The sequence below is a fragment of the Podarcis erhardii genome (genome assembly GCF_964252035.2).
Source record: "Podarcis erhardii genome assembly, chromosome: 1".
In the NCBI taxonomy this organism is placed as follows: Eukaryota; Metazoa; Chordata; class Lepidosauria; order Squamata; family Lacertidae; genus Podarcis; species Podarcis erhardii.
Genome location: NC_138497.1, coordinates 87,145,126 through 87,159,292, shown reverse-complemented (window position 1 = coordinate 87,159,292; position 14,167 = coordinate 87,145,126). Strand labels below are relative to the sequence as shown.

The following is a 14,167-nucleotide window of genomic DNA, read 5'->3' as shown; positions in this document are numbered from 1 at the left end:
TCCTCCTCTCATTGGGGCAGCCTGCTCACCTGCCTTCTCTGAGTATCCAAGCAATGGCAAGTGGAAGGAGAGAGAGCAGAGCCCTCCACTTGCTTTGTCCCAGGGTATGGTCAGAAGATACATGACCTTGCTGAAGCTAAGCAGGTCTGGGTCTGCTGAGTGACTGTATGGATAAAAATGCGCCAAATTAGGACATCTGGTGGTCCCATTTGGCCTAGAGGCCAGTGATTACCCATGCCTGCTTTAGTAAGTGGGCTAGTTAGTATCAGCCTTTTTGCCACCAACACTTGTAGAATGAGTGACCAAGGCAGAAGGGAAAGAAGAGTCAGACAGGGATGGTGGCGGGGTAGGGGTGGGGGGTTGTGATAATGGTGGGAGGGGCTAACAAAGCATCATCAGTGGGACACCCTGCCCCCTAAGGGCATCTTGCCCAGCAGCCCCTCAAACCTGGCCGAGAGACCATCTAAAATAATTCTTAGCCTCTTCAGCAACCATAACATTCTCAGGTTTAGCTATGGAAACCTTCGCAAGTCACAACTCATGTTTATCCACACTTACCTTTTGCCCTGCTCTTTCCAGGCACAGGTCTGTGCTTTAACATGCCATAACCCACTCTTTAAAGCTGGATTGGAGCAACTGTCAATTCAGGTTTTCCATGGATTGACGTTTGCTTCAATTGAGCTCTAAAGAGTGGGTTTCTGTGGAAAAAGCTTGGGGGGCAGGGAGGGAAGAGTAGCTTGAACACGGAGCTTTAAATCATGGATGGTGCCTGGAAAGAGCAGAGGAAAGGCAAGTGTGGATAAGCCTTTGGGCTGTAGACCACACTTCTGTTTATTCTGGATACAGCGTTCTCCCACTGCTGATTTGGGAAGCAGTACACAAATGACATTAGTTACAATCCACCATCTATCCTGTATCTATCCTTTTGTTTCTTATGAAAATGTTGCCTTTAGATGCATCTTCCCATCATGCCAGCTTCATTATGAACTGAGGAAAATGAACGGCCTAGCTGAGTTTTATGCCAGTAATGTGTACACCACCTTAGTTTCCCATTCACTGCACAGGTGTGTCCTCTGCATGATGGAGAGTACCCCACTTCCAACCAGCTGTCAATCCTTTATTTCCCCTCAGCTAATGAAGTTATGCTTTCCTCCTGTGAAGAGGCTTACAGAGCAATTGTATGCACCAGGTACACGGGAGCGGGAGATATGCTGCTGCTACTTTGAGAGCAGAATAGCCCCCGTCCTAGACTTGCCGAGGCCAGGGAAACACATAAACGCAGAAAATTGTGGAACAGCATAAGAAAAGCTGTCATGCTCTCAGCATCCCTGGAAACAGCAGTGGCATTGGCTGGGTAGAGTGTCTAGCCTTTGCCAACAATGGGCTTATCCGCATATGGGGGTGGGCATCTTCCCTGTATGGGGGAAACATCACCCCTCACTGTTGGGGAGGAACAGCAAGAGAGCTCAGATATATGAGTGGCAGTTGCAACAGTTATCTGTTAAAGAACCTGATCCCCTTTCCCTGCGTTTACCTGTGTGGACTGCTGTCTCCTGGCCTCCCCAGGTGCAGAAGTCACTGCTGGATCATGGGCATAGCCAGGGTTTATTTTAGGGGGGCGGGCATTATGTTAGCTGGGGGGTACCAAATTATCTGTGATGTAATTGGTCAGTTAGTTCAGTATTTTTAGCATGTTCTGGAGGTGGGTTGTTTAGTGCAAAATGCTCCCTTTGTGCATCAAGCGCCCTTTCTCCAGAGCTTCCACTCACGAGCGTTCCCCCTTGTGGGCTTTAAATGTCTATGGCATAGGGACAAATTCTATCATAGGGAAACACATCCTATCATCGGAGTTGTGGTCTCTTTGTGCGAGGTTTATATACAGTGGTACCTCTGGTTGTGCACGGGATCCGTTCCGGAGCTCAGGTCGGATCCCGAGGAATTCACAACCGGAGGTGCCGCTTCTGTGCATGTCATGGTAGAGCGCTTCTGCACGTGTGACAAAACCCGGAAAAATACTTCTGGGTTTGCTCAGAGGTGTGTGTATCCAAAGGTACCACAGTACTGGCTGTGACACATATCCATATCCTATGCTCCACTGTGACAACATGATGGGATGGCCACGAGTATCCAGACAGCTTAAAAAACAGAAAACAAAAACCCCTCCCATTAGTTAATAGGAGGGAGATTTCTTACTCCAGGTCTGTGGGGTGTAAAGTTGCACCATCAATAGGAGTGTGATCATGGTCTTGAGGAGACAGTGCAAGTTTGCTCCTCCCCTGTGCCAACCCCATCCTGCCCACGACTCCCCAGTTTCAGTACTTCCACCAGCACAGTCTCACTGGCAGAGCAGAGTTGCAGTGCTCTGTTAATGTATCTCCTGTTTTGTCAGCACAGCAGGAGTTCTGCCAAATCAGTTCTGTCTTAGCAACCAGCAAAGCTGAAGTGCAGGATTGCTCTTTTTTTATATGACTCCAACGCCTACGGTGGTGCTAAACAACTTAACATTCTTTCAACCCTTTCCCACCTCTTCCTTGATTTGTAAGCACTGCTAAGGATATACAGGTGAAGAATCCCCCGTGCTGTTGGTCTACCAGGTATCATAGGTGTGTCGCTCTCACAGAACAGGAGGCACCAAATAGAAAAGCAGATACCTTTTGACCTGTTCAATATTTTTAACAGCAGCCCGACGACGTTTTTCTTCAGACATAGTCAGGTCTCATTTATTGCAACAGTCAAGATTCAACATATATCAAACCAGTGCACTGCGACTTAAGGAGACCTGAGGCTAAGCTGCCAAGAAAAGGCAAATGGTTGACTTCATACTTTACCAGGACCACACACGAAATAAGCTCCACCCTCCTGTCTTATAAAAAGGAAATGCAGTAGCAAATCTACAATATGTCACCCCAACACATCCAGATAGTGTTGAAATCTGATTACCAGGCATCAGACGCCATGTACACAGGATCACACCCTTGTTTAACTAATTGGGAAAAGCTAACATCCTCTGCTTCTGTACTGAGACAATCATTAACACAGGTTGGAATCTGTACTTCATCCATGTAGGCTTACCCTCTTGCCATGGGAACGGTGAAAAACCTGGGATGATTACTAATTGTCCAATGGAAACCAATCCACACTTTGACTACAATCTTATATGTATCTATGCAAAGATTCCTGCATTGAAGGGGGTTAGACCAGATGATCCTTGTGGTCCCTTCTAACTCTAGAATTCTAAGGCTCTATGAAAGAATCTGAAATCCATGGACCTTATTTGCATCTGACCATGCTTAAGAACAGTCACTAGTTTTGCAAATATATTGGGGCAGTTTATGCCTCTTCCAGCTCCTACTCCTGGCTGCATGTAGCATCCCACAGAGAATATTACTCAGGGAACGTTCCACTCCATATTTCCCCACCCCAAAGTAATAAAAAGCTCATCCAATTGGTCTAGTGGGCAGAAATTTGTACTTTAATCCATGGGCCCCAAGTTCAAGTCTCATCCCTATCACCAGCTCTGTATATTACTTATTTCATGCATTTATATCGCACCTTTTTGCCATGGAGCGCTAGTCCTTGTACAAGGTTCTCCCCTTCCTCATTTAATCCCCACAACAACCCTGTGAAGTCTGAGCAGCAGTGACTGGCCCAAGGTCACCCAGTGAGCTTCATGGACAAGTAGGGATCTGAACCCTGGTCTCTCATATCCTAGTAAGACACTCTAATCACTACACCACACTGGCTCTTGGGCATCACTGGACCCTCTGGCCCTTTAATACATCCGTAATGTGGGAACGGCAGAACACTGTAAGAGCAAACACAAGATCAGAAAGTAGGTGCATTTGCAAAGACCTGTTAGAATCGTGAACTCAAGCTCCTCACTCACCATACTCCCTTTTACACCCACACAACCACAGTCCAACACTGCTTGCTTGCGCGCACACACACACACCCCTCACCCACATAAAATACACACACATATACATACTGTATGCCTCCTTACCGGCAACTCCTGCAGCTAAGCTGGTGCCAAACATATTGCTCTGCTTTCCTTTGGGCCACATCAGTGAGCGGGTCTTGTTGTCTGGGCAGCCCAGGACCTCCCTACACACTGCCTAGGCTTGTGGCCCAGGGAGGTCACTTCAATGCTGCTTGGCCCCTGGCTTCAACCCCGGGAGACACAATCCATTGTCTCTCAAGACAGAGGGAGGCCGACAACAAGTCCATCACATTGTCTGTTCTAGCCATACAATTGCATAAGCAGATACTAAGCAGAAACACACTCTGTAGACATTAATCCTTGCATGTACATAACCAATTCTCTCTTTCACCGCCCCCCCACCCCCCCACAGTGGTTTGCCTTACATGCCACTGTGCCTCAGTTCTCCTCTTAGTGTTTCTTATAAGAGATCTGGAATGCATTTTGCCAGACCTTCACCTGGGACATTGGCAATTTTCCCATGGATTAAATGCAACAGGCCTTCTCTCTCCTCTCTCTTCCTCCATTTCATTGAACAGAACCTAAACCACTCACTTGGGGTGGCTCATGATGGGCAAGGGATGGTTGGGTTGGATTCTGAGAGCCCAACCCACTGTCAGATAGAGGGGAGAATGACTGGTTCAATCACACTGGGTACAGAGCCTCCGGGCCCCAGGAGGCATCTCAACTATGATTTAGAATGAAGGGCAAGAGGTTGAGGGGTGCTGAATTTTAGTATCACATGGGGTGCTGCTGAACTTTGAGATCCCAAGATCCGCCACTGCCACTATCATTCCCCACCTACCCTATCCTTAAGCATCCTTCCACTGTTTTAGTGTTGAGAAGCAAGTGTCTGTCAGTCTTAGGAACTGACTGTAGGCTTTTTCACTTATCCTATTTGGCAGGCAAGTCTCTTGTGCTATCCAAGTCTCACCCGAACCGGTGTCCTTTCCTCCCCCTCACATCCTGCCATCCAAATAACTGACATATACACTGACATCGCTCTTACGCCCCTGCGGAGATCATCCCCACCCCCGCAGAAGCAAGACTTCCTTAACCCCCCTTTCTTCATTCTCCCTCCCCAAATAGACATTACAACACACACACATACCACATGCACATGTTCTTGTCTGGCCCAAAAAGCACAAGGACTTTTAGGGGGGTGGATCCCTGCAAAAAGACTCACAGAGTTTGGGGAGAGGAAAGATGGAAGTGTCAAGAAGGGCAGTTTACCATGTCTGCTCTTTGAATCTGACTGACCTGTGCTCCCCCCCCCTCACTCTATAGCACTAAATGAGTTGAAACACGATTTCACAGTGAAAGGCCCGCAGGTCACAGGCTGTGGTTGCTACTGCTTTAATTAATACAAGTTCCAACGGTAATAAATTATATTTTTTGGAGGGGTGGCAGTAGGGGGTGGAGAGAAAAAAACTAACCCAAAAATAACTATTACAAACAAAACAAAGCAAAATGGAGACGGGAGGGGGAAGGAAGTATATCTAATTATTAACCCTTCCCCAGACTCTCAACACAAATGTTTTGTGATGGGGGGGGGGGAGATTCAATCAGGAGGCAGATAGTAGCACACAATGATGAAATGAGGAACATTTCCCATTTATCCCAAAATGGGGGAAGGAGAGAGGGAGCTGTGATACCTATTTGAACTGAGGTAACCTTAAGAAACAGGAGGCTGAGTGCACATTACTCGCTTCAAGTACATTCAAATGACATTTCCTCCCACAAGGAAATCTGGGCACTGTAGTTTCTTAAGAATTACTGGGAATTGCACTGGAGAGATAAACTACAGTGCCCAAAATCCTAAAGGGTGGAAAATGTGTTTCCAGTGTGCTTTAAAGGTACAGAATCATAGAATCGTGGAGTTGGAAGGGAACCCTGAGGATCATCTAGTCCAACCCCCTGCAATGCAGGAATCTCAACTAAAATATCCATGGCAGGTGGCCATCTAACCTCTGCTTAAAAACCTCCAAGGAAGGAGAGTCCACACTTCCCAAGGGAGACCATTCCATTGTCAAACAGCTCTTACTGTCACAAGGTTTTCCCTGATGTTTAGCCAGAATTTCCTTTCTTATAACTTGAATCCATTGGTTCGAGTCCTACCCTCCGGAGTAGGAGAAAACAAGATGATGAGAAAACAAGAAGATACTGGAAGATGGCTATCCTATCTCCTCTCAGTCTCCTCTTTTCCAGGCTAATTATGCACAGACAAGCCTGAGTCTTCCACTTCTTGAGGTGACCTAAGTTCAAACAGGTGTCGTAGCTTCCCCACAATTCAAAATAAATGGGAAATGTTTCTGCATCATCACAAAACAAAATCAGAAGTTTGTTTGAGAACATGTGATTTGACCACCTGTACTCATCCGAGACAGTAGATTCTCCTACCCGGATGCTAGAGCCTCGAGGTGTTTAGGAGAAGGCCTTCCCCGCCACCAGCTCCCTTCCAAGCTCTAGCAACATGTAGGCTCCCAAGCCTTGATCATTGCCTCTGGGCTGCAGACTGTAACGGCTGGCAGAGATGCCAAATTATTTTCTACCTTCAACACCTGTGTGGCAAAAGGCAGAAATGCAGCAGGTGAATTCCCAGCACAGCGCTGCCATCACAAGCAAAAGTTCTGAGGCATTTCTGCTTTTCACCACCTCTGCTGGCACAGCAGAAAAACCCTATCAGGAAAAAGTAAAAGCAGGCAAAGACTGGACAATTCACCCAAGGCAAATGACAGCAAGTAACAATTTTTTAAAAAGTATCCATGTTTTAATCTGAATCAGGTGCATTTGACTATTTTCAAGCACACAGACTGGATGTGCTCTCAGAGCAGGCCTCCCTTCAACCTGGGGCTTATCCACACTTATCTTTTGCCCCATGCTTTCCAGGCACAGGCCCAAACTTTAGCGCTCCATAGCCAAGAGCTCTTCTTTCCCTGCAAAAACCCGCTCTTTAAAACCAATGCACAACAAATGTCAATTTGTGTTTTCAGTGGACTGCCGTTTGCTCCAATTCAGCCGTAAAGAGCAGGTTTCCATGGGGAAAGCTCAAGAGCAAAAAAAAAGTGCTCGGACATAGAGATTTAAAGAGCAGGCAGTGCCCGGAAAGTGCATAGGAAACATAAGTTTGTCCTCCTGTCACTATTGGATCCATCAGCCCCCGCCAACATGGAATTATGGGAGTTGTGGTCCCAAACACAAGACTGGAAAAGGCTACTATAATCCATTCATCATTCCCTTATTTCACTGGTTGTACCTCCTATGTGCCCCCCCCCACCCAAATGTAGCATGGTAATCTGATATCTAAGAGAGAGCAGGACTATGGCTAAACAAAAATGAGCAATGCACTTATTCTTATCAATTCACACTCCCAGGAGGGAAGTGACTGTATCCTAGGTGTCCCCACCAGCTTTAACTGGGCATGACAGTCTGATAGTTATGAGGCCAGTCCGCTGCACTGTTAAAACATGCCCTGTTTCTACTTTGTGTCTGTGCCCCTTCTAACCACAACCAGGAATATTTCCTTTTGAAATCTAACATCACAACCAGAAATCTAGTATCCACTGCCTGACTCTCAGCTGACAGCAGAATTTGCAAGTTCGCTCATGTGCAGAGGGATGTGTGGCTCAGGGTGTTAGGAAGCACTCACTGCCCCCAAAACTCACTCCAAGAGATGACTCCTTCCTTGCACCCATGTACAGGAGCCTGAGAGAGACAGTTACCTTGCATATTATTTACCAAGAGGGAAGGGACTGGCCCAAGGGCTCCCAGGAAGAGCCGGTGTCACGAGTCTGTGCCAAATGCAAGGCTCACTCTGAGCCCCAAAACAACCAGGCCCCAAACTCAGAGGGGAGGCGTTTCTGCTCTTTGGCACGGATCAGGCTCTAGCCCTCAAGGAAGGGACCTGCCCTTCGAAGAAAACGATTAAGACATTGTGTGTCTTTCATAACAAGGCAGCTCAGAACAGCGCGGCATTTCTCCCTAATGAGAGCAGCCTTCTGCATGCCTTGGCGCATGCCTTTCATCCAAGCATCCCCAAGCCTTTTCCAAACATGATGCTGATTGATTGATTAATTAATGAAATCATCACCTCCCCCCATCCTTTTATATAGGCATGTGTATGTATATATGAGAAAATGCTTCCAATCCCACGGGGTCTTTGAGAAACACAAATTACGTAAACATTTTTCTTCTCTGTTTAAATGATTCACAAAGAGGAACAATGTGGCTGCTAATCCCACAGAATGATACAACAGCCAGGACTCCAGAAGCGAACACAGGAATCCAGTTTCTCCACTAGACCCCAAATTCTCTCCTTAAACTGGAAAGGTAATGATCACCCATCCCACATGCTTTGAACGCTGCTTCCTTCCCATTGCTAGAATAGATATTGGTGATTATATCCTCCAAGTTTCCTCTTTTTCTATGAATAGATGTTCATTTTCTGCTGACAACTTCACTGTTAAACCTATTTTGGGTTAACACATTTTCAGTACTAATGCTGCTCCTTGTGGGTAATTATTTATTCACTTTCTATTCCCACATACGCATTTTCCCATTCCCAAAAATCTCAACACGGGCAATCCCAGTTGATCATCAATATAAACCTATACAGAAGGTAAAACGGACAGCGAGATGGGATAGAAACTCAAAGCCACCCAGTGATCTTCATGACTAAGCTGGGGATTTGAACAAAATTTCTCACGCCCAAACTTAGAACTCAAACCATGTGCTTAAACTCCAGTCAGATAATTCGGGGGGGGGGGGGTCTGCAGCACTTCCACATAAAATTGCTAAATTGGGTAGCTGCAATGAAACCAAAAGCCATTCAGCTGAAATCTTGGGACTACAGAAGGAGCCAATGCACCCTAACAGGTTACCCAATCAATAAAGAAGAGAAAAAAGTGAGATCCCTGAGAGACTACCATCAAAATAGAACACAACCTATGATAACACAGAGCAGGACTGTACTGGGTTTATATCCTATACAACACTCTTTATTAAAGCTTAGCTAAGTGTAGTACAACTGCCTTTTGGGAAACAAAGATTTTCACCTGCTCCTGCACACCAGAAGGATCCTGTGCTGGAAAATGAGTAAGGCCCTCTCAGAGAAAAGACTGCCAAATTTCTGAGAGTCTCAAATGAATGAATTCAGCGCAACCAAAAAGAGCTACCCATTGCCTCAAGCAAACTGGTGTTTTGTTCTAGTCATAGATAGTGTCAATCCTACCCAGAGGATAAAACCAGTGGATTTTGCTATATACATGGCATTGGGACTCTTAAATTCCCGGCTCCAAAGCGGGAATTGTGACTGGTAAATGAGAGCAGACATCCAGGAGCCTGATCCCTCAGTTTCTCTAGCACCACTTCCAGGAGAAGAGGCACAGACCCCTAACCCAGAACTCAAAAAGTGACAGAGGAATGGAGGCTCTTCCCCAAAATGTTTTCATGTCAAAGCAAATGCCCATTGGCAAGAATTTCACCATTACGGATGGGGTGAGAGAATATGTCTGTAGAGGGAGATGACAGCCCGGATTATAAGGTGCTGGGGGGTGGGAGAGAGAGGAGGCGTGAAATAATCCTGATGACTAGAACCACTCGTAAAAGAGACAAATCTGCTTCGACACTGCATTCCTGGGAGAGTTGTAATTATAGAAACGGCTCCCAAGTGACATCTCCTCCAAGCCCTTGGGGGTTTCGAGGGGCTGCATTAGGAGGGGATATGTAATTAATCTCCTCTTAGCATGGTGCGTATGCTGGGGGCATTGGAGCGGGGAAGGCTGTCAATTCCGGGCTGCGTGGTAAAGGCCTCGCCAACGAGTGGAGAGGGTTTGGAAAGCGGGGAAGCCAGAGAAAACCAAAAGGAGATGGTCTTACCTTTGGCCCCAGAGACTGAGGAGAAGCAGGGGGCAGAGCCAAAGAAGCAGAGTTTGTCCCATCCTGGCTGCTGGAAGTTTTAGTCTGTCTACCAGCTGGTTCTTCTTGTTTAAGGGCTAGTAGGGTGGGGATGGGGGTAGGTTGTCTCTTCGCTGCTTGCTGCTGCTGCTGCTGTCGTCGATTTGCGCTCTTTCTCTCTACTCCTGTCACTTTCCCCTGCTCTTTTAGGACCTCATTGATCGCCTTGGATTGGAGAGGGAGGTGTTTTTGTTTTTTCGACAGCTCGTTGCAAAGATTTGCAAGCCCAAACTGCAGCGAGCACCTCGGGCCTGTCCTCTCTCTCTCCCTCCCTCTCTCTTCCCCACCCTTCTCGTTCCTTCAGCAGGGCAGCTGGTTTTCGAAGAGGCGTCGAGGGTTAGTCGTCGTCGGTGAAGGTAGCAACGGGCTCCACGGTCGTCCTCGGAGCTCCATGCGGGCAGGTCCTCCTCCTCCTCCTCCTCCTCCTCCACCCCCCCATCCGAGAGCGCTGGGAAGAAAAAGAAGGAGGCTGGCAAAGATCTCTCTCTCTCTCTGCCTCCCTGTCTTATGTACACACCCTCTTTCCTTTGCAACTTTTGAACCCCCCACCCGGCTTGCTGAAGTTGCAAGCAGGGGCTGCAGCGGCTCTATCAGGGCAGGGTAATCTTTCTCCGGGGGGAGGGAGGGGGCAAGGGTGGGGTCAGGCCGGGCCCGGCGGGCACGTGCGGCCCCCGCAGCCCGCCCCTCCACTCATCGCGGCTGCTCCCGCCGGGGCAGTTGGCGACCGAGCCGCGGGGTGGAGGGCGCACGAGGCAGCGCGCCGCGACCGGCGACCACGGCGGAGGCGGATTCTTCTCGACCTGGACGGGACGGGAAAGCAGCAAAGAGCTCTCCACGCGCAGCAAGCAACCGCCGAGCCAGCGCCCCAAGCCCGAGTCCCGACACGCCCGTGCAGGAGCCCTCGGGCGGGCAGGCGGGAAAAGGACGGGCCGGGAAGCGTGTGCCAACCGCACACCCTGAGACATGCACCCTCGCACACACACGCACGCATCTGCAGAGACGCGCACAGCCATCCCGTGCAACCCCGGACACACTTGCGCGCCCACCTCCTTTGCAGAAGTAACGGCTCCTACGCTGCATGCATGCCCACACGTGCACGGCCCAACGCTGAGAACACGCGCACAGGCGCGCATCGCCATGCACACAGCAGGATGCATATCAGGAGAAATGGGCGCACAACACGTTCGCGCAAAACAGGCTCAACACCCAGCAGTCACCAAGACTATTTGCATATATTATTTATATGCTGCAGACTCACTCGATATATATCTTTTGCTAATTATCCACCGGACTTTCCAGCCCGGGCATGCAGCTGCATCACTGTGTGTGGCCGAAACACAACTGCAGCACCTACCGACACCGTTGCAAATGACCACACAAATGCATGCACTGCTCTGCAATCCGATAGCTCAAAGCCCGCATACATATCACCATCATCTGGCCAGTTACGTGCAACCTGTTCGTATGCGTCCTCGTGTAAACAAAGAATCTTGCAAACAGAGTCCATGGATCCTTCTAGGTACACATGTATATACAGCCTTAGCTTTTCCATATTCACACATACAGGTACAGGGTTCATTAGTTACGTTATTGCTGTATCCTGCTCTAATATCAACAGATATAGGGCAGTTTAGGAATATTTTAATTAATAGACAAATTGCCCCATATGTCATTCAATTACACAGCCCTGCTCTTTAATCACTAGATAGCTAGGACTTGTCTGTTCTGGGTAGATGGACTGAGTGGAGGGACGGGCTTGCTGGTCAATGGTTGCTCCTGCCTCTGGGCTCTAGATGGTGTTCCTTATGAGGCCTTGACTATTCGGTAGGTGCTGTAGGATAACCAGAGCTGTTTGGGTTTCTGAAACCTTTAAAAATTATCAGTTCTCATCATGGTAATGAAATAGCTTGGGGGGAAATGGATGGGTTTGTTTACAAAATGTATTTTTATTAGCATTATTTGTACCTACATGTATGACACTCAAGTACCTTTAATGTGCTCCAAATCCCTGTTGAGGGTTTGAGAAATACCTGCATGTCTGCTGCCATTCTTAAGCATTAAGAAATGAAATTATTGGCCTGAAAGGCTTGTTGAAGTTTACAGTCATTGATCAGAATGCAGATAGATAGTGTTAGCTTTAAACTTCCCTTTAGTCCAGGGGTAGGGAACCTATTTCAGCTTGAGGGCAATATTCTCTTCTGTGCAACCTTATGGGCAACCACATGGCAGAGGTGGGTGGGGCAAGAGGCAAAAGTAGGCCGGGCAACAATTGTAAAGTTTACCTTTGTGCAGTAGACTACTTTTCTACACCCTCTCTCACACACACCCTCTCTATTCTCCACCCAAGCAAACTGGAAAGCATTATTTACCCGATTTCTTATTATTATTACTTTATTTATGATTCATCTTACATCCAAAGGTCTCAAGGTGAACTGCATAGCAAACAAGTAAATATTAAAGACGCACATGAAAGTGACCACACGGAACATCCCCCAAGTAAATATTTCCCACCATGAAATTATCAGAAGCAATCACCACAACACAGCAAGCAGCTAAAAACATCCAAAAAGCAAGCAAGGAACAACTATGAACATTCAAATACTTGGGTGCATTCAATAGTCCTTAGCCTGGAGCTGAAAAGGTGTCGGAGCCAGACATACCGTCCTGGGGAGAGCATTACAGAGATGGGGACAAAAAGGTAGGGCACAAAAAGGTAGGGGGGACATTAACAACTGCTTAATTGCATGTCATCCTTATTCGTATATATATTTTTTATTTTTGGAACAGGAGGGAATAGGGAGCAGAAGGCTTCTTCCCCCCACATCTCCAAGGACACATTCCAGCTGGGTAAAAATATGGGGAGGGGCAGCGAGAGTATGGCCTGGAGAGAGTTCCAAGGGCCAGATGGAGAGCTCTGAGATTCCCCACCCCTGCTAGAGATTGCCTTGTCTTCTCTTGCTATATATTGGGCCAAAGTCTGTGAGCCCTCAAGCTGCCAGTTGAGAAGCTGCCACTTGATGCCTATGGAGAAATCAACTGCAAACCACATACGTAGATGTAGACTTTACAAGTAGGGTGAATGTGCCCAAGTGAAGAGGAGCAGCAGAGGCAAGGGTGCTGGCTTCCCTCCCCTCTACCATCATTTCATTTGCCTTCCAACTTAGTAATGGTGACTGAGGAAGCATAGGACCCAACTCCTAGGGGTCGAGGTACCTATGCCCCTCCCTCAATAAAATATTAGAGAGAGCCAGGCCAAGTACACAGGAGAGGCTGCCATGAAGGGGCTGCAAAGCCACCTCCCCAACAGCAGTGTGGCTGCCACTTGGGGCAGGGGTGGCGCAGGACATGGTGAGGATTGATTTCTTGTGCAGCCCCAACCTCAGCGCCCCACCTGCCCTGCACCTCCCCCCACCATCCAGGTAAGGGGCAGTGACACTGCTGTCAGGGGGGCAGCTCAACAGCAGCTTCTGCCAGTATTTCCCCTTACATGTTTACATTACCCAAGTTTTCACTCCTGCACAGGCGTTATCTCTTAGTCTAATCTACTTTACAGGCTTGTGAGGATAAAGTGTGGCAGGGGTGTGGGGTGTGAACCACACGCTGCCACCCTAAGTTCCTTGAAGGAAGGGCAGGGGTTTAAAACTGGAATAAATAATTTGCCTGGTGGATCGATCAGTTAAAGTTCAAATAAATAATGACATTTCTTTTTTCAAAAAACAACAACCCGTAACTACCAACCATGGTAAAAGTGAATACATATTTTTCTGTTTATTTTTCTGAATGCTAGCATGCACCTCTGTAGTCTTCTGTTTCATAATAAACAGCTTTTGATACTTGTGGTTTCACCTGAGAATTCAAGGGTTTTGGCACTGGCATTGCTCACTTTGAGACCTCATGGGCCGAATCCACATAAAGGTTTGGGTGTTGGACAGATGTGCATCCAGTGAACATATATCCCCCCCATCCCCGTCTTACTCCTGCTGTGACTAGATGGCTCTGCTGCTCAATGGATGCACACATAGATGGAGCAAAAGGCAGACTTGGGAAATTGTTAATGTGAATTCTGCTATGAATTCTGTAAATAATAACATGATAATAATAGGGAAAGCTGATGCATTAATATAGAAATTTAGAGTGTCCAAAATGTTTCACACACACTATGCCAGTAATCTAGAGTGTGAAAGGTAGATCAGATCTGTTCATATCGCAGATGGGAAAATGCCTTGATCAGGG

General features: G+C 47.5%; 1 protein-coding gene across 1 annotated transcript in view; it reads right to left on the bottom strand.

Moving 5' to 3' along the window:
- The window catches only part of WNT10A (Wnt family member 10A), a 43,202-nt gene extending 32,684 nt beyond the window's left edge, over positions 1-10,518 (bottom strand). The window contains exon 1 of the mRNA XM_081853171.1: positions 9,857-10,518. Within this exon, the coding sequence (XP_081709297.1) occupies positions 9,857-9,918 (62 nt within the window). The 5' untranslated portion in view covers positions 9,919-10,518. The remainder of the gene's footprint in view (positions 1-9,856) is intronic.
- Between the last annotated feature and the right edge of the window lie 3,649 nt (positions 10,519-14,167).